Source organism: Tasmannia lanceolata, unplaced genomic scaffold, assembly GCF_043159265.1.
Source record: "Tasmannia lanceolata isolate RefF3 unplaced genomic scaffold, GAP_Taslan_0.1 ptg000018l, whole genome shotgun sequence".
In the NCBI taxonomy this organism is placed as follows: domain Eukaryota; kingdom Viridiplantae; phylum Streptophyta; class Magnoliopsida; order Canellales; family Winteraceae; genus Tasmannia; species Tasmannia lanceolata.
Window position 1 is genome coordinate 15266381 of NW_027518695.1, and position 27719 is coordinate 15294099.

The window sequence follows — 27719 nt, forward strand, 5'->3', positions numbered from 1 at the left end:
TGAGAGAATTAATTTTGGACAGGTGGATTTTACAATCCAAGAATGTAAAATCCATATTTCAGCTTGATATATGGATTTTATAATCCACCAACCTGTATATCAGTTAAGAAAATCAGAAAACCACGTTTGAGATCTCTCTCTCTCTCTCTCGAGGCTCGACCCCCTAAGAGGTATTCTTCTGCTTTTCCTCTCTCACTCTCTCTTAATTCTCAAACCCTAATTTTAATTTGTCTTTATAATTTCATTTGTTTTTCCTGAGATTCTTCATCTGTTAACGCTATTTTTCGCGGATGGATTTTGAGAACCTGAGATATACGTGAATCGAATCTGGAGACCTAGTTTTCTTCACTATAAATGGCAGATTTTACTTTATTTTGTGTTTCTCAGAGGGAATTTCGGATCTTTTTGACCTGATGATGAAAGGATCATTAGTGTTTTAGGGATTTAGATGAGAACTTGAATATAATCTTTGAAAAATGGAAAGTAGAGATGGAATTCGATTTTAAGTGCACATTTTTCTATTCTCGGATTTCGAGCATTCAATCTTGTTTTCCCTGTTCTATTTATCGATTTCGATTCTTCTAATTTCTTCAATTTAGCATTCTTCTTGGTTGATTTTTGATGTTTTGGTTACCTTGTAGATGAGTGGTATAAGTAGTTAATAGGGAGGAGACAAACATTTGATTTACCTACAATTTACCTCATAGAATAGTGATAAGTAGTGTTTGGTTGCCAACCTCGTAGTGAGAGGGGCTGTCATTACTAATATAGAACGAGAGGAGAGAGGGAAGAGAGAGACAGAGAGAAAGAGAAAAAGGCAAAATTCTCCAAGCCAAACTCCACCATTTTTTGAGAAATTTGGCTTGGAAGGTATACGGAATGGACATGGACGCCATGTCACAAGATATGCAATAATTACCTATGAAACTTATCTGGTAGTCTCCAGGGATTTCGATGCTACATAGGCAACCAAACAAGAGATTTTGCTGACGTGGCACCCAAATGCAAAGCAAAACCCCTACACTATCCTGCCTTTTGTGCAACCAAACACACCTTGGGTTATCTCAGCCCGGTCTTCACTTTTCTTAATAGTAGTTTCTGTTTATTGCTTATGGGAAAACACAACGAAGCTTTCTTAATCTTAGCTACTGTGTAACTCATTTATAAATCTCATTCCAACTTTTGTTTTAGGAGGTCTCTATCCTTTCAAGAAGCTAACAAGGGAATCCCCTTGAATGATGGTTTTCAAGTGTTTGGTTTTACCCCTAAAAGAATTTAAGATAAACTTTTTGTTAAAGTTACTTATTGTGTGTTCTTGAGCTATGTAGATTGTCAAGAGCGACATCATTCTTTCAATCCTACAAATGAAATTCTATGTCTTAAGAAATGTGAATGTTTCCTACATCACCAAACAAGTTCCATTCATATATCAAGTCATTGAATTTACTTCTGAAATGAATCCCGACTGGTTGACCAACTTATCTTCTATGTAAAGGCAATTTCTTCCTTAAATCTGTCATTCCTGTTGTAAAATATTATTTTCTGCAGTTGTGGGTCGTTCAATGTTAAAAAAGAAAGCTTTATATATCCCAAATGCTGAAGAGCCTTCTCTTAACAAACATGAACCAACATTCCTACTAGTTAGTCATTAACCACATAGCTCTACTTCTTGTTCCTAAGATGATATGGGTGCATTTCGGTTCCTTCCCAAAGATTTGGCCCTGCTTAGGTATTGCTGATTTAGGAATGGAGCCATCTAGACGTGGTCCCATATGTAAATCAAGTGAGGAATTAAACAACTGATTTTATTGGTTCCCATTCTAATTTTGGCAACTTCTTTGATACTTTCTTGTTTGTTAAATTATTAAGCATTTTATTAAAAAAATGGGGAAAACCCACGGCCGAGATGGTCATACCAAGAAAGAGACAACAGACATATGGGGCATTTCCATTAGATATGATTATTTTTTGTCATTTTCCTTGAGACATGGGTTTTTAGATTTTCACTTATTTACAACGAACCATAAAGTTCTCATGGGCACTCTAAGTGTAGATATGGAACTCTCGATCAACAGTTTATTCTAGAGTCCTCCAGTGTGGCACTTTAAGATGAAACTTCAAGAAATACTAGAATAAGCACAGATACACATTTGGAAACCTCGTATGAACAAGACAACCATCCATAATGGTTTAACAACATCGAATACCCAGTGGCATGCATTGTCGCGCTCGCTCATAACTTATAATTTTGTACATACCACATTTCACATGTATACATACCACATTTAATATGCAATTCGTATAAATATTTATACATAATACATACACTATATTTCACATGCAATTCATGTAAATATAACTATTCTACATATACTGATATAATATACGACCAATACACATTACGGTTTTAGTCGTGGTATCCATTTTGATTATGGTATGCATTTTGGTGAGGATGGAAATTGAAACATTTCTGTCATTTCATATCGGTTTCGGTGGAAATTTAAAACCTTGCACATAATCACCATAATCATCATGATTTATTAGATGATTAGGATGGTCCAATTAGTATGGTTTTGTATCATTGCCATTCATGTTGACCCACAAGATGGCCGGTTGGAGTCATCCAATTGTCAAATCAAGTATATGGTGGTAATGTACTGAGACACGTGTTAATGTGTTTGAAACTTTTTTCCGTTTGGATAAGAAGTTTAGAAAGGCACCTACAAATAGGGGTATCTGAAAATATATGCAACAATAGTATTTGCTAATAATCTTATTTTAAAAAGGCTATTCAAAGAGACATATTTGTAAATAATCTTATTTCAAAAAGGGTATCCAAAGAGACATGCATATCATTAATAATGCAATATTTAAAAATAATCATATTTAACTTCAAAACCATGTGGGTATAAGATTGAATATTTGCAAACAGTTTTGTGGTGGTATGGTATCCAAAGAGGCCCTAAAGGTGTTGCACTGTTTATTCATAACATGGGGGTTTAGATATTTGGCCTGTTAAATATGTTTCTACTACCAAACAAACATCCTTATGCCCACTTTGAATGGATTTGTACAATTTAAAACCAGGCATTTGCCATATACTATTCTACAATATAATCAACAACAAAAACACACAGCAGATTGCGCTGCAGTGGCAAGACTATTGTGATGAGCTTTCAATGTCTTAACCATATATCCATAAATCCACGTAAATATGAAGGCAAAAAAGCGTCTATAAATGCTTTTTTTGTATAAGTGGCATATGTCTCAAGGAAATGTTATATGGGCTTACTCGGGCCCTATAGGAGTCACGGATGCAAACAAGGCGGAAGTGCGGTGATGTAGGACCGGGAAAAGAAATAGAAGAAAGGGAAGAGAAATTGAAGAAAGAGGAGAAAGAGGAGAAAAGGAGAAGAATAGAAGATGAATAGGAGAAGAAGATGAGGAATAGAGGAAGGAGAAGAAACCTGTAGAGGGGAGGAGCCAATCAATCTTTATTCATCAAAACTTCTAATCCCTAATAAATGAGGCCTATATATAGGCAATGAAACTAAAATTCCATGGAAAATAAAATCCTAGAAAATAAATAACATGGAAAACTAAAAACATGTAAATAAATACTAATGGGCAAATATTCCACTTATTTGGCCTACTATCTGCATCATGCGGGCCGATTCACCATGGTATTAAGCTTCTAATGAACGTAGACTCGGAGAAGGTGGAGATAGAAGGAGATTCAATGAATGTGATAAGATGGATTAATGGAACACACTCAATTCCGTGGAGATTTGCTGCATTTTTTGATGAAATTCAAGATAGTGTCGGAGGAGCATCTATAAATACTTATCATGTGAAGCGATCGATCTACAAATGGTGTAGCGGATAAGCTAGCCAGAGATAGGGTATTCAGGGGAGAGACTGGAACGGTTTGATTTTCTTCCCCCTTGATTTGTTTTCTTTTCCTTTGCTTTGTTCTCTGTCTTGTTTTATCTGTACTGACCTTCTTGGTCTCTTTTCGCTAATTACCATTCAAAAAAAAAAAAACGAAGGCAAAAAAAGCATGTCCGTTCAAACAAGAATCTGGTAAGCTGACCAGAGTCAAGAATCAATATTCGGGCATGCTTATCCAGAAAGCTGATCTTACCTTTGTGTACTTTTTCTTATTTTGTTAATCTTTTATTCCTGTTTCTTTTCACATTGGAGTAGCTGCATCTTGCTTCTTTTTTTTTAGCGATTGAACTGATTATTTTTTCCCATTCAAATACTTCTTTCACTTGACTTGTAAGGTCTATGTTTGCTCGTACTGTTCATTTGCATTCATCCCTTAAATAACATTTCCAAATGAGCTTTTCCAAAGGTGATATCTTTCAATACATACACTAAAACTTCTCGATCTATATAGGAGGATGTAAGAGAGGATAAGATGTCTTCAGCCCAAGATCCATTCTACATTGTTAAAGAAGAAATTCAGGAATCTGTAAGTTTACTTTCTTTTCATTTTTCTATGCCTCTTCTTGGGATCAAGTAAGTCTTGATGTTGAGTCAAACGAGGAACTTTCACCTTTACTTTTGTGTAATATGTGTGGATTTGTTTCAAAGACTTAAATTATAAGAGCCTTTTTTGTAATACGTGTGGATTTATTTCAAAGACTGTTAAAATCATTAAGAAAAAATCCAGGAACCGATAGATTGAAGTCATAAAATGCTGGAAGAAAAGCTGAAACATTGGAACAACACCAAGTTTAAGCATTAATAAATAGAAAGGAGTTGCTAAAATCCATTGAAGAATTGCTTGGGGTAAGTGAATCTAGACCCATGAATGCAAAAGTGGAGGCCAAGAGAAAGTATGAAAAAAATCCTCCTTTGATGGGACTGAGGCGTCAGTCAGGCAGTTAATATTTAAAATTAAAAAAAAAAACAAATTAATATCTTGGGCGCTGGTGCATAAGGAATTGTGGAGGCTTTTTTCACCTTGGATCTCATTCGGAAGTGGAAGGAAATTATAAGATGGAGATCCAAGAAAGCCAAGACTGTTGCAAGGTGGACTCCGCTTCCTGGTAACTGTATCAAGTTAGATTTTGAAGGGTGCTCTATGGGCAACTTGGGACCTGCAGGGAATTTTGAAGGGTTCTCTATGGGCAATCCGCGACCTGCTAGGATCAGATGCGTCTTTCAAAATGATAATGGCAATGCCATTTTTTCATTTTCTGGTCCTATCGGATTGAAGGATTCATCGGAGGGAGATCAATTCTCTTCTCACTTTGTTTTATTTCTAGGTGGGCCTTTATGGGTCGAGAGGGACTCGTTAAACACAATCATGTGGGTTACAAAGTCGAGTATTGGCCCTTGGAGGTTTCCCATCAGATTAATGAATGCATTGATATCTGCAATGAATGCGTCTTTCAAAATGATAATGGCAATGCCATTTTTTGCATTTTCTGGTCCTATCGGATTGAAGGATTCATCAGAGGGAGATCCAAGGTTGCCAGAGCGGGAATCGAAAGCGGGAATCGAAACAGGAATCAAAGGCTCCCAGGGAAGAATCCTACTCAAGGTTGCCAGAGCGGGAATCGAAAGCGGGAATCGAAACGGGAATCGAAGGCTCCCAAGGAAGAATCCTGCTTCCTTGGGGAGATCACTTCTCTTCTCACTATGTTTTATTTTTAGGTGGGCCTTTATGGGTCGAGAGGGACTCGTTAAACACAATCATGTGGGTTACAAAGTTGAGTATTGGCCCTTGGAGGTTTCCCATCAGATTAATGAATCCATTGATATTTGCAAGGAATTGGAAATGCAATTTTCTCATGTTATGAGGGAAGTGAATGACCCCCTGATTCCCTTGCTAAGGTGTTGGGAGGGAATTCCATGCTCGTGGACAGCACCTGCCTCTCTAGTGCGTCATGTCCTGTTCTATATGTGTTTTCTTATACTCCTTTCTTTTGCTTATCAATAAAGCGTAATTTTCTTCAAAAATTGCTTATGTTCAAATTTTCAATATCATGGAATTAATGTTAAAAGAAACAGCATCTACATTCTCAGAAAAATGGTAAGTGCACTTCCCACCCATAGATTTGCCGATTTGCCAAAATACCCCTTAATGGCTGCATTCTCCAAATCTGACATAATGGTATTATCAGTGATGTGCATGTAGACTTTCTCATTCTTGTGCTGATTGGCACCTATATGATGTTTCTATTAGTTCTTCCAGGTAAATCATGAAGTTTCCTCACTTACATGAAGCATATTCCATGAGCGACTTGAATTTTTTTGACTTTCTTTTTGGAAAATCTTGGGACATGCGGCTGCCATTAGTTTGCCAAGTATATACATACATGAGTTGCCTTGCAACTTTCAGAGAAATGCATATTTAACAAAGAAACTAGTTCGAGGGATCTTTGGCTTGCAGAGAAAAGGGAGTGGTCCTCTATCCCTTCTTGCTGGAGCATGCATTTCTACTTATGGCAAAAAAAGGGAGTGGTCCCGTATCATGTTAGGCAGGTCTCATGTTTTGCCTCATGGAAACAGTGGATTGCGGTGGATTTCTTCTCGTGGAGGATTGGAATTTTCATTAAATAAATGCTAAAATCTTCAAAGATTTTCATAATTGAGGATGAAATGTCTGAACTTGCTGGTTGTTGTAGTAGTGTCACCCTTTTAACTAGTAGTTCATGGTTATGTACTTATGTATGGTTCTACCTGCTACCATTTTATAAGTATGTAACTTTCTTTTTATGCGTCTGATAGCTTTACGTATTCCATCTTTGACAATTGAGCAAATTTTGATAAGAAATATTAGCAGCAGACTAGATGATGGTATGCTTTAAGCTGCCGTATCTTTTATTAGTCTAACACTCCTCAGAAGTTAAACAGAAGGATTCATCAAAGTAAGCTTTATTTTTTTCATACATGCTTTAATTCACTTTCTGTTGCCATTTGAAATTAAACAGCCTGCTTTTTTTTATAATTCTATTTGTTTGGTTCCAACTATCACGTTTCTTATGATATCTAAGATTATTGAACATTTCTTATGTTTTGTAGGACATACTCCTCCATTTCATTTTTGTACTTCCACTGGACAGTTGTTTTGTTTTCTTTTGTCAGGATTGCTACTGTTATAGGGCTTATCTTAAAATTTCAGTATAAATTTCGGTTTTGGTCCCGCCTGAAATCCAAATTTTCGGTATTTCTGCCGAAATTTAAAACCATGACTCTAGATGCCAGAAGCATGTTTCTTCAAAAAGATAGACATTTAAATCTTCTAGAAGCATGTTTCTTCAAAAAGATATACATCTAAATCATTTCGTGTTTGTTTGATCAGATTGATAAGCTGCAAACTACTTTTCACCAATGGGAACAGACTCCTTTAAACACCGGGGAGCAAGTTCATCTCACAAAAGAGGTCACTGCTGCCTGTGAGAGCATTGAGTGGCAGGTATTTTAGTTAAAGTTGCAATAGTTTTCTACTGGATCATTGCCAATCTTGTTCTTTGAGTTTAGGTAGATTGCTCTGTCAGGTATCACCATCTAGTGCCACTTTAAATTGAAACTTCAAAGAAATTGAAAAGAGATAAAAGTTGACCATAGACATGGAAGAAATGCTTCATTTATTATTGTTGTTGTTTTTTTTATTACCTTCCAAACAGCCATATGAAAGTATATTGCGTATTACCACTCGTCTAGGTGTATTTGCATTGAGTATGGAAATTTCTTACCAGCTTAGGTCAACTGGATCTCTTTGGTCTTCTCTACCTGTAATTGCATTACACCTTGTATTTAAGTCTGCTTTTGTCACTCTCTACATGCTGCTGCTGAATAGTTAGTTTCTTGATAGGAAGGTAGATGAATTGGATAAGACAATTGGAGTAGCAGCGAGAGATCCGTCCTGGTATGGCATTGATCAAGTTGAGCTTGAAAAACGAAGAAGATGGACCAGCACCGCTCGTCATCAGGTCTTTTCCATTATAATTGTATATATTTTTTATTTGAATGATATAATTTGGACTTGGAGATTTTATTTTATTTTATTTGAAAATTGGACTTGGAGATTCTTTTGGTTCATTTTTTTCTGAAATGTTAGCAGTCTTTAGTTAGAAAATAGGGACGTTATCACTTATGAATTTTGAATTCGAAGCTAGAAGGTTTGCAAATTCATCAGTAAATTTTTTAATTCCAGGTTGGCACTATGAGGAAAGCTGTAGAAACTGTAAAAGAGCAGACCAATCTAGTCAGCGGCAATATGAATGGAATGCACAAAGAGTTGATGAGGGCTCCCAATGATCATTCTTATCAGGCTGGCAAATCCACTCACTATGTTGCCCATGACAATGATGGCTTTATTTCATCAGAAACAGATAGGCAGCTCCTCCTTATAAAGTAATATTTTCTTTTACCCTTTTGTGTTTTCTACTCTTTTTTTATTCTTTTTTAGAGTGTGATTGGAGGGATGAAAAGCGCTATATCATTCTCAAACCAGCTCTGGTAATTACGGATGAGCATTCGTTAGAAAATAATTTGAGGATTTAAGCATTTTACTATATTTTGCTCTTGAATAAAGAAAATTCCATGATATTGGTTTAACTTTGTTGCACTTGCAGAAAGTTCAATATTAGATATGAGTTTTCCATATGATACCAATAATCAACTTTACTGAAACTTCCCCTAGTTCTTTTTATAGGATCTCTTGTTAAGCTGTAGCTGATGATGGGGTGACTGAAAAATGCTTGGCTGTTTACCGTGCTCCACAGTTAAAACTTGCAAGTTATCTGAGCTTCCAAGTTTTGTCTGAAACATGTAGTTTTTCATGTGCACCGAAATGAAATCCATGTGGATTCATTTGAGTGCATTATATCAGTTGAATTTCGATGAAATATAAACAAAATATGCTTTTTTTCGGCCATTTTGACTGAAACAATCGAAACACAACAAAAACCTTGTTTTTTGTGTTTCTAGATCAGCATTAAGCGGATTTTTATTTTCAAAAACAAGAAAAAGCCGACCATGGCCTTGGCCCTGTCATAGGGTGATTGTGATGCGAATGAGGCGGAGGTGTCGGCTCTCCTCTTCGGATTACAATGGTACGCCGACCATGGCCTTGGCCCTCTCATAGTCGAGGGTGACTCTAATACCGTCGCTTGGGCAACGGCGAAGAGCTATGGCCCGTGGCGCCTCGCGCCTAAGATTGACGAGGTCAGGGACTTGGTATCATTCATCTATCCATCCGAGGATTAATCATATGCGGAGAACAGCGAATGACCTCGCGGACGAGGTTGCTAAATCAGGGGTGGATTGTGTCTCTATGGTTATTGATATTCTCGACTTTTTAATTTTCTTTTCTTGGGGTCTGCTGGGTTTGGCCTTTGTGCATTTGTCTTGGCTAATCCCGGGTACGCCTTGTCCCTATGTATAGCCTTTGATTTGATGCAATAATATTTGTTACCTTTTCAAAAAGAAAAAAAAAAGAAAAAAAGAAAAAAGAAAAAGAAAAAGCCAACAATATTTGATGTAAATAAAAAAAAATCAAAATAGATACATGGGTGAGGAGAACGATTCGCGTCGCCATTGTCATACCGCAGCTTCACCGCCGGTCGCCACAGCAGCGTGAGAAGGAAAAAGGAGAGAGATTTGTTTCTGTCGCGTGAGAAGGTGCAGCCGCCACCACCGAACTTATGCCTCTACACTGCCACAATCCCCAGTAGGGCCTGCATGAGATAAAATAGCAAGAGTTAGAATAAGAGGAGGCCTCCGTATGAAAAATAAGTATAAAAAGACATGATAAAAAATTAAACACATTTTAGAAATGCAAAGTTTCCTTTAGTTATCAATATCATAATTAAACGTAAATTTCTTTAGAACCATAAATGCAAATGCACAATCTTAAATAAACTTCATATACAAGAGTAAATTGTAATTGTTGCAACTATAACCTCTATATTTAAATTTAAAATGCACGATATTGTTCTAAACATGCACGACAAAGCATTTCACTTGGTGTTCGATATTGTTTCGATATTGTGAAACCATTATTGATGGTTGTCTTTCTTATGTGATGGTGTCTAAGAGTGTATTTGCACATATTGTAGCATTTCATGAAAAAATTTCCATCATTTGCATAGGTTTTCATAAGTTTCCGTAATTTTACAAGATTTCCACCGAAATTTGCAACTGAAACCAAAATATTTCCGTTTCCATGGTGACCAAAACACATCAAAACCAACACTTGAATCCATATCCATGATGTTTGGATGCACCATGATAGAGAAATGGTTGTGCGAACTCATATGCATATCATGGTAAACGGTTGGCTAGATGAACTGCATGTCTTCTCTAGATGTCATATGATATGTTCATAAGCGATTTAATTGTGATATGCACCTTTATTTCTGCTGATTTGCCGATGCCTACCAATTGATTCATTTAGGCAACAAGATGAAGAGCTCGATGAGCTCAGTGCAAGCGTGGTGAGAATTGGCGATGTCGGGCTCACTATACATGATGAACTCCTTGGACAGGTAATGCCTTGTTGTCCCTTATTTATTGAGATTAGGGCTATGTCTTGTATTTTTCCCAAAATGATTAATTGAGATTTGGGCTGTGCCTTGTATTTTTTCCACAATGATCGAAGTACCAGCCTGTAGTTATTGAGATTGAAATATAAGAGATGGTATTTTGTGGGTATGGCCTCTTAGCTCTTAAATTAGGGCCGTAATTTTCCCTAAAATGAACCAATGGTGTCCCATTTGTGAGATTAAATATTTGGATTGTTGTAGGGTTCTTAAAATGGGGAGGGGCAGTAGTTTTTGTAACTTGTCCATACCCATATTGCCTGTAATTTTCATTTAGTTATTAATAACTACCGTATTTTGGTTTTGCAGGAGAAAATCTTGGATGAATTAAGCTTGGAGATGGACAGCACTAGTAATCGGCTCGATTTTATTCAGGTTTTTTTCCGCCCATACCCAATAGACATAGCAATTTGCAGAAAGCCATTTTACTGCTCACTTTTGTAGAACAGCCATCTGAGATGAATTAAATGAATTAGACAGAATCTGCTAAAAAGTGAGCCTGTGTGGCTGTTCTGTCCTACGAAAATGAGCCGATTATGGCTTTCTACGAAATTGCCTAGCAAATCCCAGAAAATAAATAAATAATAATTTCTCAGATTATCAAACGTCAAACTTCCAAATCCATCTGAAAGCTGCTACTAATGAATCTGAATATAGGAAGATTACAAGAAAAACAGTTTTGATTTTCACACTTTGTTTTCTTCTAATCTCGGCTTATGGTTTCTGTCTGTTTTTTTTCTCTTACTGCAGAAAAAGGTGGCTCTGGTCATGAAGAAGGCCGGCGCAAAAGGACAGCTTATGATGATAGCAGGTTTGCTAATCCTATTTATCGTTCTATTTGTTTTAGTTTTCCTAACTTAGGATTGGGAAGCAAATTACAGTTCTGGTTTGAAGTATGAGTTAGAGAGCGGCACATTGAAAAGGGGGGTTTACCATACTCCTGGTGAATTTGGAAAGATATATAAATTATTGTACTGCAAGATTTTTGAATAAGTTCTTCATAGTTTTTCAAGGTTTCAGTGTGTTTTTTTTTAACTGAAGGATAAAAATGGTGGGTTACCTTGTACTCTTTTTTTTTGTTGCAATAAATGAGTACTCACTACACTTTCTTTGTAACTTTTGCCTTATATCCTTTTATTTCATTGGGATGGTTTGTTTTGCTTCCTATCAGTGTTTCAAAACTCGGACTCGGACGAGAACTCATCAAAGTAAAAGATAGTTGACTCGGGCAAGTCTAAGCCGTTAATTTTTTTATTAACATTGGATCAAAGGAGTTTTGATTGGCTTCGTAGAGCAAAACTCGAAGGTAAAACGAGTCGACTTGGCTTGGGTGAATTGACAATGGGTCCCACTGGGTGATCGTTACAAGAGAACCATACATGGTAAATTTTTAAGGGTCAGAATCGTGTGATAGAGATGATTTTTAAGGATTGATCTGGGACCAGCAAATAAATAGCTTGGATAATTGAACAATTAGCCAATAGCTGTGATAGCATGGTAAATTTTGATTTTAACTCGTCTTCTTTAATGACAATTAGCAATAAGCAATGATTTATATAAAGCACTTAACATATAAATAAATCGACCATGATAAGATTTGATAAGATAAGGAGATCATCCTGATCTGATCCAACCCAACTACTTAATCTACAAACCACACAATATTTCGGTGAGGTCGTATGATATTTGATATCTTATCACCACACAATCCAATGGTCAGATCATGTGAGATCTCATAACTTCTAACATTTCTATCATTAAATAGAGATTTTTCAGGGTTTTATCCATCTGCCCTCTGTCTTTTTTGGTTTTCTCTATGATTTTCTTATTTTTCTTTCCATTTTCTCGTTTAACTTTTTTTTTTTCACAGTTTCTATCTATTTTTCTGCAATTAACTAGGGATTTTTCTTGTTCTTTTTTTTTCGTTTTGAGATTAGTTGGGTTCTACTAATCCATTGATTTCTCATAAAATTTTGTTTTTTTTTTCTAGTAGACATGGTTATTTAGGCTACTTTGGGCTCATCACTATTCCTTATTGCAATTGAAATGGAGAGAAGCTCCTTGAATTAGAGAGTCTAGTTATCGCAGAGAGTGCAAGTTCGGTCATAGCCGTATTTTCCCCTGTATAACAAACCTTAGAAACATGGAAACAAACCAACCATGTTCTATTGCTCCTTAAATGTATGTCTTTTTATTAGCCTCTTGAACACAATTTTTTGTTGGGTCGTATGGCTTCTTCTACTGTAACTATTCTGTTCATTTACTTGTTATTATATTGATTCCATATGAATAATGTGTGGACAAGCTGTGGATCTTCAGCTTGATTGGCAAAATTCTTGAGAAATGAATTTTGGCCACTACATTCTCAAGAGGATGGTGGGTCGAATCCATCAAGGTGTTTAACTCTGCAATATATTTTATTAACAATGATTAATTAGGCTCACAGACCTTCATTTATTTGGATAACTAATTTGGATTCACTAATTGGGACTATAAACCTCTCTAATATTTGGTGGAGCCCAAACCCTCTAAAAAATTGAGTCTATAACTTTTAAGACTTCAAATTTGCATGTTTGTTGATGACTGAGATGCAACTTCAATTTCCAGCTTAGATGTCCACACACTTAATGTTCAAAGCTCTGAGTGTGGCAAACAATTTGCGCTTGGGATTTGCTAGGGACCATCGCAGAAGGCATTTCGCTGTTGGGCTGTTGCATGTGAGAGCAGCCAGCTCAGATTTTTTTTCTTATTAACTTAATTCATTTGATGTGGCTGCTCTCACATGCAACAGCCAGCTCAGATTTTGTCTTATTAGCTTAATTCATTTGATGTGGTTGCTCTCACATGCAACAGCCCAGCCACGAAATGCCTTCTGCGATGGTCCCTAGCAAATCCCATGTATTAAAGTAGTGCTAAACTACAGAGCGCCCTTGCAAAAATCAGCCCCGCACCCTCCATTTGGCATTTGATGCATGCCAACAGAGTGCATTTATTATGTGAGAAGTAATATATTTCCCCTTTTCCTTCCCCGGGCCATCCCCTCTTTAGCCCTTAGTGTGTCTATGAGTCAAGGTGGCAATTGGGCCATCGATGTGGCTGGACTTTAGGTTGAAGAAATGGAGCCTAGCAAAATGATCATGCATGGCAATTGAGTCCATTGGTATGGTTGGCAGGGTCAAGTCACGCAGTTACATTGTTAGTCTCATCAGATGATTCTAGACCTTTGATCAAGCACAATGAAAAAGATATCCTAAATATGTCTTTAGGCTCTTGATTTTTGTGTATCTCAAATGTCTTCAAGCTTTTGATTTTTGCGTTTCTCAAATCTTTGTTTTGGTAGCTAAGCTGGGATTGAACCTCCCACAGGTGAAGAACAAAGCCTTGACTACTGAGCTAGAGGCTCAATCCCATAAAGGAATGCTCTTGAGACTATAGAACCCATGACCTTTAATATAGAAAATCAAAATATTTACCACTATACACATCTCAATCTTGCAAATGAAATCTCTGTTTGGTGTATGACTCGGACTGACGGAGTCGCCCTGTGAGGCTCATTAGATCAACCGTCCTAATAACCAAGCACATATACCACATGTTCATTGGATCATGGTCGTTTTCATTCATCAAGATGAGATTGTCTTGCTACTCCGTCTCTTTTTGAGTTTTCTAGGAGTTGGTTATGTTGATAGAGAATCAGAACAAAAGCACAAAACCCACTTGAAAATGTCCAAAAATGGAGTGAAATCCCTACTCATAGTCCTCCCTTACAATGAAAAGGTCCATCTACAAAAGGCATTCTCCCAAAAGCTTCACATAAGTTAGAACAGAGTTTACAACTATGGATGGATATCTCAGATTTTTGGTAGTGACTATTCTAAATATATTATTAGGAGGGGGAAAGAAAAATCTGATATCAGATACAAAATTACCACTCTTTAGGTCTCCATGTACAAGAGAAGTTTCCTTGATCACCATCCTCAAACGATTGCATGACCTTCATCCGTGGGGTCGCCATCCCTCGCATCTTGTAGCCTTTCATCCAATGCTCTTGCTCCCCTTTCTCTGTACACAATAAGTACAATTTATAAGTAGAAAAGCAGAGAAAATAAAATGTCTATCAAATCTTAACCTTTGTGAGAATTCATCAACTGGATAAACATCGAGACTGCAAATTAAAATGATAATTCTAGTGCTCAAACTGTATACGCAAAAGAAATGGCAGTTGTAGTTTTCTTCTGAAAGATCAGATGGACGAAATCAGTTATTTCTGAATAAAGTGTTGGTTTAATCTCAGACTTGGAGATCAGTGTCAACTGCAATGTACTTTGTTAAATTGTTGTCAGTTCAGAGTCTCCAATGCTTGCTAATAAAGTGCCATGCTCAGGTCACCAAAGCCTATGTATAATCTATTATTTGGTGCTGGAGTTAAAGCCTCAAAGGACATTCAGTTAGCAAATTTGATTTTCGAAAATGTTGATGTAAAAATGGATATGCAAGTTGATTATTCCAAAGATTACAAAATTCAGAGCCTAACATGCTCCTGGGTCTTTGATTTCTTGGTGCAATGCAAAAACCACAAGAAACTGTCTGGTAAAATGAAGCCTCTCTCTCTCTCTCTCTCTCTCTCTCATATCTGTTCTTACAAAAGGTTTACTGCATTATCTTCAGTAAATGGTATGGAAAGTCCAATTTGGTCATCATCACATATGACCATGTTGGCATTTTATCTTTTTAAACAGGCGATTTCTGCAGTTCTTGGGCGATGTTGACAGCTGATAGGAGTGTGTTTTGAAGTCCAAAGCAACAGGGTTCGAGGTTTGAGATGCCCTAGAATGAGTATCATGTGACAGATATAACTTGCAAGTGGTTATACACCCTAAACCCAAAAGTTTGTTCCCCAAACAGTTCATTTCCTGGGATTATCCACACAGTTTTGTTTGTAGGCAAGGTGCCTTTGAAATTTGAGGTGTATATCTGAACAATCATTCACCAGTTTACTTAAGATGATCCTAAAAGAAATTTTAAATGGAAGTTTTGCGGACTCACCTTCTTCTAGAAGCTTCAGCTGTTTCAAACCCAGGCTCCAAAAAGCTGTCTGAGACATCATAATCTTTATGGGGAATACTTTTCTTCCCACACAGCAATTTGTGTAAACCCAAAGCAAGGACCTCAATGACCGGCCTGCAGGTTTGAGGTAAAGGACATCTCATACAGTCTATACATTAAGAAAGAACTATCTATGTGACATGGTTTTAAATTTCGGCCGAAGTCCGAAATTTCGGATTTCGACTGGGACAAAAATTTATAACCGAAACCGAAATTTAAAAAAATTCAGCCGAAATTATCAGATTTTCACCGAACTGAGGAAATTTCATTTTCTGCCGAAACTGAAATGGAAATTTACTCACATTTTTGTTACTAAATGATCAGAAAAATCATGAACTAGCTTGTAGCAAATTCCAAGATGCACATGGGGCAACTTCTTTTCTTAAAAGTTAAAACAGAAAAGGCACAGATCTGAAGCAGATACAGAAATAATTACCTAATGATGAGTGGGAAGAACGTGGAGAAAGCAAATTCATCATGTGGGTCCCCACTTAAGTTGGTTTCAGGATTCTTCTGAAGATATCTTAGGTAAATCCAGCCACCATAAGTTCCAAATAGCACAAAAGGTAAATACCGCATTGCTTCTGATGTGAAAAAGCTTAAGACAATAGATGTCAACACCAGGAGAGATGGTAGCCACTGATTAGGATGATCATACAACAACAAATTGAAATAAAAGGTCAGTGGTTCCCAGTGTATACAGGACCAAAATAGTGATAAAAATCCAATATAATGAGGTTCAGACTCCATTCAGACCTCGGCTTTCATATGGAAATTCCATAGTATTTTCACTTCCTGATCAGGCATGGCTTGTTTTACTCCTACTAGGAATCCAGATAACACCCCATAAAATCCAGAAAGCTGCATGCTCCTGCAAAAGACAGATAGAGGAAAAATAATCCAGATGATAGAAAGAATCATGACAGTGGATGGACATCTGAGTTAAAAGATATTTTATGAGGGAAAAAAGGAATGAAGGCATAGCTTGTTTTATTTCCTCTATTAGTGATTGAAAGTTTGAAAAGGGGGCTCATAGTTGGACACTAGGTCAAGTTAGAGGTGATGGGGCTCAACTTGCTAACAGAGATTAATTAGAGTGACTGGCAGATTTTTAAGCACTAAAAACCCAGAAAATTCAGGAATTCTGAATTTAGAATTTTCATAGAAAGAAGAGACAAACAACATTCTTTATATATATATATATATATATATATATATATATAGAGAGAGAGAGAGAGAGAGAGAGAGAGAGAGGAAATATGGTTGAGAGAGTACGAAATATGGGAGGCACATGGATGCGCTAGAGAACCAAGTCCATTTGCATCTGAACAAGTCACTAGGAAAATGGTTTAGGTGGGAAGTAAGAGAACCAAGTCACTAAGAAATAACAGTAATCTTTGAATCATATTTGAATCAAGGCCAAACTGGCGACATTATTGGACAATGTTGTCATGGATTTGGATATTGACATAAATCAGTTATTAAGAAATAAATTCTTAGAGAAAAACAAAATCTTTTGCAAAATCGCAATGCTGAAAAATGAGCTTTCAGAAGTTGAAGGTAGTACATGGCATGGACCAATCTTGATGAATCTTCAATGAATCCATTTTAAGCATCAATCAATTCAAAATATACTTGCTTAAGGACAGACCGACTTGTAATCGTAAAGCATATGAGAAACAAACCAAATTGGTTAGTGCTCTCAAAGAATACAATCACTATGGTACGGAAATACTCACAGAAATGCTTCTCTCCTTGTTACATAATAAAAAGTAACAGCAGTGACATAGACCCCAAATAAGGTGAATGTATTTACAAAGATAATGAACTTCATGAACTCCCTAGCTGTCCATAATGGCTCCAGTAATTTCCCACTGATTAGAAGGCCAAATATGCTCAAAATCAACTGCAAAGAAGGCATTGCAAATCTTCTTACATTCCCTGAGGGGTAAAATGGTTCAAGAATCTAACATTTTCAGGTCAAGAACAGGGCATGAGATTAACCTTCCTCGAAATTATTATGTCGTATTAGAATTATTAATGAGTACAGCAGGTAGAAAGCATTTGATAAAAAAAAAAAAAGCATTCTGGTCGTGATAGTACAAATATAGAAACAGCATCCACAATGGCAAGAAAGGGCAGGTGTTAAGTGAAAATAAATATAGGCTTATCCTGAGTGCAAAGCCCAATGATTAAGTGTAGTGAGTTAGGGACGTGCGGGTTTCAAATTAAAGTATTGACTATTGGAATAAGAACGTATGAAGAATTTCAGCAAAGAGTTGTTTGACATTTCTAGTGATAATTGATGGAACAAGGAAAAGAAAGGGATGTGAGGAACAAGGTTTTAAATTTCGGCCGAAATTTCGGATTTCGGTCCCGAAACTGAAATAGCCGTCGAAATTTCGGCAAAATTATTGATAAAATAATAATTTTGTATTCCTTTACCGAATTTCAACCGAAATTTCGGCTTAAAAAACGACATTTCAAACGCTTCTACCGAATTTTGGCCGGAATTTTGGGATTTCGGCTAATTTCGGTTTCGGTGAGGACCGAAATTACCCCCGAAACCAAAATTTAAAATGTTGGTGAGGAAACCCAACCACAACAAAAAGTTCAGCTGAAAGGTCATTACTTAATTTAAAACACCACACCGAGCTTTGGAAGCTTAATATCCATAATAGTTAGCAAGAGTTAATTTAAAAACCTCTGTGAATCCATGATACAGATGTAGGCTGCAGGAAAATGGTTAGTAAGAGTTATTTCCAAGATTTAATTCTTTTATGAGTTAAATTTTCAGAGATGAAAATAGAGACATCAATGAGCAGAACTGATATACTGAAATAAATTGAACAAGAACTGGACCCATAAAATTAAAGTGTAATACGAGCAAATGAAAATCATAGGAGAAAGCATTCCAACTTTAACTATCATTGATACAGCAAAGAGGTTATCCGATAAAGTTAACCAGCGACTTGGCCGGAGGAGGATGCAAAGCATTCTGCTTGTAGAGATACCAGTGAACAAGAACTAAAGTGCAATATGAGCAAATGAAAATCATATGAGAAAGCATTACAACTTTAGCTAAAATTTATAAAGCCAAGAGGGGATCCAATAAAGTTAACCAGTCAGTTCGAGTTACATGACTTTGGCTGGAGGATGCACTTTGCTTGTAGGCATACCAGCCAACATTTTGACAACAAAGAACTTATTCTATCTCCTAACTCTAGGATTTTCGACACGAGAATTATAAACATGAAAGCAATGTGGAAAAATTTTCAAACTATTAAACACAAATGCACCTTAGCCAGATAAGGAAAGTTTGAGATAAATATTACATTTCCTTCTAATGTTAATCATTTATTACGAAAAGGCCCAACTCCCAAGTATTCAAGTTATGAAAAATAAAAACTATAGTATGTATGAGTACGATTATATAATGTTAATCTTCTATTACAAGAAAAAAAAATCCCAACTCCCAAGTACTCTAGTTATGAAAAATAATAACTATAGTATGTATGAGTACGATTACTAGAGCATGCACAACCCATAGCAGTGAGGATAATTTTCCCACTCATTAATGCAATCACACTTAACCAGGTAGACACGTTTCGGTTAAATATTACATTTTTTAAAGCATAGGTTAAATATTACTTTAAAATACCATTTTGTCTTTTACTTCTACAAACCCCTAATACTCTAGTCCTGAGACCAAAAATTCTTTAACAGATTAATATGACCACTTGAGGATGTACAATTCTTAGAGACATGCAATTCATGCACATGAGATATTCAAAGAATGCATAGAATTAAAATAATTGTGCATATATGCATGCAATCGGTTGCGTCCTTCCATACATCATGTGTGGCACAAGAGTCTCTTTGTTTGCATACATGCATGTGTGTAGAGATATACGTGCATGTGTGCTTTCATTAGAGCTTCATAATTGCCAAGAGATCGGTCCACTATATTTAGTAGGCCCCGCAAACTACATTGGGTAGATTATGCAAGAAAGAAATTTTAGGGATGGTACAATAAAAGTACTGTCAACTGATATGGTTCAAATTTGAATATCCACAAGAGATTTTACTAAAATGTTTAAAATAAATACTAAATTCCTGAAACGACAAGAAGACAAGATAACAGGTTTACCCCAAATAACGATTGCTCTATGTATCCTGCAGTAATGACATTCCAAGCAAGAGGAATGGTCCTGCATGTGCGAGAAATGAACAATTCAAATACATATCACCATTCTAACTTCTTTTCTGCCTTCTAATATATTTTTGTTATTTTTAAAAGATATAAAATAAGAAAAATTTAAACTATTATAACTTTAGAAGCAGTGTCATGACAATCTTTTAAGCGCAAGTAGATCAACAGGCAGCAGTTCAGCTGTTCACTTTTGATTTTTTCAGAATATTCGATGAAACGATTAGATAAATATCATAAATATTTGCTACATCCCCATTTTTTTAAATAAATAAGATCTCAATAGATGCATCTTTCGTGTTACGAAATGTAGAATCTGATAAGCAGCATGCCTGCCTATGAAGTAGAAGGCGTCTGTTTCAGTTAAATTTAGTTGAGGGAGTTTAAAAAGGTTCAATTAGATGTAAAGATCTGACATTGAAGAAGCCATTGAAGTGATTGTTTCATTTTCAGAAAGCGGTTCAAGATCCTGGAGAAATATATCAGTAATTAAGCTTTTGTCAATGAAAGACGAACGTCATTATTATATAAAAATGATGTTGAAGAACCCATGTAACTAATTATTTCATTTTCGGAGAGCGAGGACAAGGTTAGGGACACACTGGTGTAATTGACATTAATGTCATAGAATTCTAGAAAGGAAAATTGTATTGCCACTATTAAAAAAATTAGCTCTTATGTGTTTTACACATAGGACAAACTGACTTGCTGATATGGTTTCAATTTTTAAATTAAGTATATTAATCAAACACTACATTGAAGCTTTCTCACAAGTCACAAATATGTCTGATATTTTCAAAAAATAGCGATTTTATCACGACATTTTGATAAAACGACAAAATCCGGAAATAATCCCGAGAATTTAAAACTATAGAGATATTTTCATTTAACATGATAATATTGTGATAGAATCACGATACTTTTATGGTATTTTTACGATATTTTTTTTCTTAATTTCTATATTTTTATATATTTTAAAATAATTTTATTGTTTATCATTTTTTTCCCAATATAAACCCGAAAAGATAAAACAAATTTAATATACCCCAAGATTTTCCCTTGCCAAGAAATTCACGAGAACGATATTTGTGACTTAGCATTGAAGTTGCTCCTGTTTATTTCTGATACTTCCAACTTCTAAGAAAAGACTTAAAAATAAAGTACTCCAGAATATTACAAATTGAGATATATATTTTAAAGGTTTCGCATAATAGAACTTTAGAAATTAAAGGTAGAGTTCCTGTACTATTCCAGGGTTTGTGATCTACTAGTTCCGTCGTCATCTTGAAGAATATTTGCAAGCTATTCAAATTTCCAGGTTCTGAATCATTGGTTGCAGCTTTTTGAATTGCAGTTGAAACTATGGAGGTTGGTTTCCGGCACATGGAAAGGGAATCAAATCAAGTTGAGATTCATGAAGAGAATATATGAGAATCCCACGCCGAAAGCCTTTTAAGAATGTGTCAAGGCAAAAGCAGACTGTGATGATTATCCCACTAATCTTTTTCAAAAAAAAAATAGTTGGCCATATTATCCCAATCAAAAGTACAGACTACCACACTACCAATATCTAGCCAAGTTTCTTACATTCATTATCATCTTGAAGAACCGTTTCATCCAGATATATTTTTAATATCTAGCAGATAGTGAAATTTCTCCTGAATTGCTAGTCATAGCGAGGCCATATATGATCCATGAAAGCAGCAACATGGTTAACAATCAATTGAACCCTCCAAAGTTCTAAAGAGAATTTACAAACGGTTCAGATTATCTTTGAGAAAGGAATATGTCGAAGCATTTTTTTTTTTTCTTTTTAAAATAAACTAACCTTTTCATATACTTAAACTATAGAGTTCTAAGAATGGGTTCAAAGTAGGTATATAAATTGAGGAAGTATCATGATAATAGGCTCCTATGCTATTTCTACTCGACAGGTCAGATAAGCACCTCATATCCCCATCTATCCCACCGATCCCTATCCATCCCATCCATCCATATATATATATATATATATATATATATAGAGAGAGAGAGAGAGAGAGGAAACTGTTGGTGCACTTAAGCTCACCAAGCTTATGGTGCGCTTAAGCACCCAATCACATGTGGGCCCACTTTGTTAGGATGCTTAAGCGCACCATAAGTTTGGTGAGCTTAAGCGCACCAACAGTTTCCTCATATATATATATATATATATATATATATATATATATATATATATATATATATATATATATATATATGAGAAAACGGTTCCTACACATATGTGTAGAGAGTTCTCTACACACTAGCTTAAAATACAGTGGGGTCCCACATTGTTTGGGTGATCCAAGCCATCCATTTTAAAGGCCCTCACATAGATAGGGTGCCTACAAAAAATCAGATCCATAGGATCATCCCAACCATACGATTTGTGGAGGTAAAATGGATGTCTTTAAACCTTCACAAATTAGTCCATTTTTTGCCTCCACAGTTCGAATGGTTAGGATGATCCTATGGATCTGATTTTTTGTGGACACCCTATCTATGTAAGGGCCTTAAAAATGAATGGTTTGGATCACCCAAATAATGTGGCCCCCACTGTGTTTTAAGCTAGTGTGTAGATAACTTATCTACACATATGTGTAGAAACCGTTTTCTCTCTCTCTCTCTCTCTCTCTCTCTCTCTCTCTCTCTCTCTCTCTATATATATATATATATATAGAAAACGGTTCCTACACATATGTGTAGAGAGTTCTCTACACACTAGCTTAAAATACAGTGGGGGCCCACATTGTTTGGGTGATCCAAGCCATCCATTTTAAAGGGCCTCACATAGATAGGGTGTCTACAAAAAATCAGATCCATAGGATCATCCCAACCCTACGATTTGTGGAGGTAAAATAGATGTTTTTAAACCCTCACAAATTAGTCCATTTTTTGCCTCCACAGTTCGAATGGTTAGGGTGATCCTATGGATCTGATTTTTTGTGGACACCCTATCTATGTGAGGGCCTTAAAAATGAATGGTTTGGATCACCCAAATAATGTGGCCCCCACTGTATTTTAAGCTAGTGTGTAGAGAACTTATCTACACATATGTGTAGGAACCGTTTTCTCATATATATATATATATATATATATATCAGAAAAGTGTTTCTAAGCACGTGCTTTGGGAGCTCCCTAAGCACAAGTGGCTTAAAAAGCCACCGATTGGTCGTTTTTTGTGGACCCCGCAGAGGTGTACTGCCAAACGAACCAATCGGTGGCTTTTTAAGCCACTTGTGCTTAGGGAGCTCCCTAAACACGTGCTTAGAAACACTTCTCTCTCTCTCTCTCTCTCTCTCTCTCTCTCTATATATATATATATATATATATATATATATATATATATATATATAACATTTTTTCTTTTTGAGAATGAACTATGTATTTAAGACTAGAATGCTATAGAACAACTTGTACTGAGAAAGAAAAAAAATCAACAAAAAGATGTATTACATACTTCACTGGAACCAGTGCCACATAATTGGTAGTCCAAGGAAACAGTAATGGAACAACATATCCAATGAAAAGGACAGCAGATAAACCTTTGGAGAGCCTCGTAAACCCTGTTAAACCTACCTGGCAATCGAAGAGATTATTTTAGCAAAGAATTCATCCTTTTGAGAGCATACAGAAGAAATTTTGAAATTGTAAATGAAGACAAACTGCATCATTTTAATAACGTAAACAGTGAGTGCATAAATTTGGAGTTAATCATCAAAAGACTCTAACCCCCAAATGAAATTAATATTGCTTCTATAGTAGATAAAGGTGAAATTCTTTTACTAATAAATTGGGAAATGGGACCTCTTACCCATCAGTTAACAGGTGGTCTGGCACAAAAGGCACCACAGGCAAATTCACTAAATAAATACCAACGTAAGATTCCTAAAACTGTCACATTTTTCAACAAGTTTCCTCATTTTCACCAAGATTTCTATACTGGAATTGTCTAGTCATATCATAATCTAATATTAGTATGGAGAACCATTCAGTTGCATTTCGTGAGGCAACGACCAAGTTTGCTCAGAATCCTGCCATGCCAAGAGAGAAGGAACTCGAAGGTGGAAGTAAACAACCTTAATTCATGAATTATCCAGCAAGCTACCTTCTCTAACTGAAAGTAAGGGAAGAAAACTAGGAGTTGTTCGTCGTTAGGGTGAACAAGCAAGAGTTTAGGTGTTTGTTTTTCCACGTTTTCGTCACGCAAAGTATGTAGGAATTTAGGTGTTCGTTTGGTTGTGGAGCTATTGATGTAGAGAATAAGCGACAAGTCTCTTTGGAGGAAATTAAGGAGAATCAACTTTTTTAATACATTTGTTGCAGAGGGCTTCCCCCAGACGCGAGAGAACTCTTTTTTTTTTATCTTCTCCCACAACAACCATATCATATAGAATCAGAGCGGCAATTCTGCTTGTCTAATTTCAATCAAGATGGCAGATGTGACGAGAGGGCAGGATTCCAAGTGGATGGAAGCAGGGATAGCCAAACTAAGTGACAGCTCAACAAAGATGGAAGATGGCATCAAGGAGATCAAAAATATGATCGCAGCTATATGAATCTAAAGGATGATCAGTTGGCAAATTCAGTGGCTTTGGTTCAACAAGGATCGAGTCGCAACTCGTTTCAACGACTGACCGGGCAAGATGGACTGATACAAACCAAGTTCAGAAAGGTGAACTTTCCTAGATTCGACAGAGAAGATCCCTTAAAATGGATCTACAGGGAAGAACAATTCTTTGATTACAATCGGATTACTGAAGAACGAAAGGTTCCGCTCACATCTATTCATCCGGAACGTCAAGCTGTACAATGGTTTAGGCGGTTCGAGAAAACACAAGGGCGTGTGAGTTGGGCAAAGCTTGTGGAGGCCTTGTGTACAAGATTCGGCCCAATGCTCTTGACAATTTTATTGGCTTCTCGACGAAGCTGAAACAACCCACTTCGGTTGAGGAATATCGAGAGATTTGAAAATTCAGCAGCAAGAACCATTAACTGAGGAGTTCCTCGCCATTAGCTTTATTAGTAGTCTAAAAGAAGAAATTTGGACAGTGGTGCAGATGTTCAACAAGGATTTTTCGTAGGCCGCATTTTGACCCGCCTCCGTATTTTTAAACACTACTAAAAACACTTCGATCAGGCATATCCAAACCCTTCGATTCAAGATCTGGATCAAAATCTACGATCTAAAATCCATGAATCGGATTTCTAGAATTATCCGATCAGAGGGATGTTTGAGTCATGGGCAAACCAAGTTGGGCCCCATAATGCGAAACATATAGATTGATGATTAGGTCACCCTACATATGATTAGGAGGGACATTTCATCATATCCTTTCCCAATTTCCTTAAGTCAGCTTCTCTGAGAATTTAAAAAAAGTACTTGGTTCCTAATTCAGCTTGGCACTACCTTGCTGAAACTAAGAGATTTGCACCATAACAAGATTGTAACAACCCTTCTTAGGTTTCCCCAAAAAAAAAAGACACACTACTTCTAGGTCTCACATGAAGTGCGGACAACCATCAATTTGTGATTTTTTCCCCTGAAATATCACAAGCAGTTATTTTAGTTTTTTTTTTTTTTTATCTTGAAAACTAGGGTTTGTTCAAGAAATGTACGGATAGACATAGAAAAAGGAGAGGAATAGTGTGAAGTAACTGATTTCTGCACGAATTAGAGGAGATACAGATAGAAAGCTTGCATGTATGAGCCGAAGAAGTAAAAAAAAGATTTAAAAGGTGAGAGTAGAAGGCTAAGAGGAAAAGAATATACACATTCGTACAGTGTAGTTCGAAAGGAAATGCAAGGAGAAAGGAGAAAAAAGCATTACCATGGTTAGCAAACTCTGGATTTCAGGCGTTGAGATGTTGGAAGAAGGGACGAAAAACATATAGGATTTGTCAGTTTTTTGTTCAGGCAGTAACTCAGTAAGAGTGAAGAACGGAAGATGTAAAGATGCCAGAATTTTTTTTTGGTTCCTAGGACTTTTGTGGAATTTCCGCCGGAAACCCACGTTTGGTTGCTAGTTATACAGTGGGCAAAAAAAATCCCACACGAACCAAAATAACCCCGCACAAAACCCAAAGCTGGAAAAAAAATCCCAATAACCAAAATAATCCCGCACAAAATCCGAGGAACCAGAATAACCAAAAGAATAACTTTTTTTCTTCCTAACGGTTAAAGCTTGGATTTTTATTTTACCGGGATACTTCCAGGGAGTTTTTTTTCCCACTAATATCCTAGGAAGTTTTTTGTTCGTTTGGTTGGGACGGCAATCTTTAGAAGGTTAGTGGAAGATATAGGAGTGCCATTACTAATATAAAAGCTTGTAGAAAGAGAGGGAAGAGAGATAAAGGAATAAAACAAAACATTTTTCAGCAAAAGCTCAACGCGACCCGACCCGACCCAAGATGCACCCCATTGCAAAAACGGAATGAATGGGCCCCCATTGGATTCATGTTACCATTGTGCTTCTAACAGACTTTTACCCTACTATAAAAATGTACTACGGTGATGTGGATCTAATGGGGGAGCCCTTTCAACCCATTTTTGGAGGTTCTAACAAATTCAATAAAAAATTCTTGTGGAGCTCACCACTCTGCCGAAGCTCCGATGGTTGAGTATAATTGTCAATAATATTACAGGACGAATTCCACCTTCGGATTCAGACTATCCATCAGGATCAGACAAGCACGTATCTGTCCCCGTATGAAATCCAAGACTTATCAAATACAATTGACTCCGACACAATGTTTTGGGCCCACGTGTGGCACATAGGTGTGAAAGGGCCCATTGATCTGTTCTGCGAACACAAAGCCCGGATTATTGCAGTTGACCCCACCTTGATCCGATGATCCTAGCCTGTTGATTATCGAGCCTCATTTAGGGTATCATCGAGAAAGCTAAACCCTTGATTTTTTTATCAGCCATTATTTTACGGATGGGACAATTGTTCGGCATGGGACCAGAAGCATGAGTCTAGCCTCGTGATGATCTACAAGATCAACGGTCTCAATTATCCTGTGTATTCCACGTGGGTTCCAAAAATGCATCGTTTTTTTTTTTTAATTTTTATATCATGAATGCACCCCTCCAGTGTAATAATGGGCCTTATGGCTACTCTTTTTACACTAAGAAGGGGTTGCCCGGGGAAGAAAAATGGGCAAACATTTCACTTTCCCTTTCCAAAAGTAACTTGACCAGCACGGCACATGATAGCTTTAAGTGATATATTCTCCCCCTTTCCTTCCCTGGGCCACCCGTAATAGTCGATTTATGAGTCTATGACTACTCTTTTTCCACCACGGGGGTAGCCAGGAGAAGAAAATGAGGCGAATATATCATTTCCCTTGCAATAGCTAAGAAGTGTTAAACTTAGATCTTCGTCATTAGTACTTTTTTTTTTTTTTTTTTTTGGGTAACGAAGGCGGGGGTGGGGCTATTTCCCTACGTGGATGCGCGCAATCACCCGGAAACCACGCGCATCGGGTAAGCAAGGGGGGATTTGAACGCTCGTCACTGGGGAGCAAACCCATGACTTTACACCAAAGAGCCACACCCTTCCGGGTTAATTCGTCGTTAGTCCTGTTCCTAATGTCGGTCTCATTGTGATTAAATAAATTCTTCGCTCATTTATCCGAAGGGTCTCTCTCTCACTCATAGAAATATTTCTAATCAAACGGACGAGATTGGCTCATTTTCATCGACCCCACATTAATCAGATGATCATAGCTCATTGATCAATCGAGTTTCATTAAGATTCCAATGATAAAAGCTAAACCGCTGATTTTTATAATGGGATGGTCATTTATCATTGGAT

The 27719-nt window shown here is 36.7% G+C and overlaps 2 protein-coding genes across 3 annotated transcripts; one reads left to right on the forward strand and one right to left on the reverse strand.

Moving 5' to 3' along the window:
- The first annotated feature begins 33 nt into the window (after positions 1-33).
- On the forward strand, positions 34-11678 carry LOC143851074 (syntaxin-61-like). The gene is made up of 8 exons (XM_077360393.1): positions 34-170; positions 4403-4477; positions 7319-7432; positions 7836-7949; positions 8174-8373; positions 10418-10508; positions 10872-10937; positions 11313-11678. Exons 2-8 carry the CDS (start codon positions 4424-4426, stop codon positions 11421-11423), a joined length of 750 nt encoding a protein of 249 aa, XP_077216508.1. The 5' UTR covers positions 34-170; positions 4403-4423; the 3' UTR covers positions 11424-11678.
- A 2608-nt stretch (positions 11679-14286) lies between these two features.
- Positions 14287-26154, reverse strand: LOC143851733 (rhomboid-like protein 19). 2 transcript variants are annotated; one of them, XM_077361222.1, is made up of 8 exons: positions 25731-26148; positions 23360-23478; positions 19819-19879; positions 17408-17574; positions 16425-16539; positions 16105-16307; positions 15609-15743; positions 14287-14624 (listed from the first exon to the last, which is right to left on the reverse strand). In XM_077361222.1, the coding sequence occupies exons 1-8, from the start codon at positions 25788-25790 to the stop codon at positions 14540-14542; spliced, it is 945 nt and encodes a 314-aa protein (XP_077217337.1). In that variant the 5' UTR covers positions 25791-26148; the 3' UTR covers positions 14287-14539. The 2 variants fall into 2 exon arrangements, with proteins under 2 accessions (XP_077217337.1, XP_077217339.1); XM_077361224.1 differs by lacking the exon at positions 15609-15743 and having other exon boundaries at positions 25731-26154.
- Positions 26155-27719: the final 1565 nt, after the last annotated feature.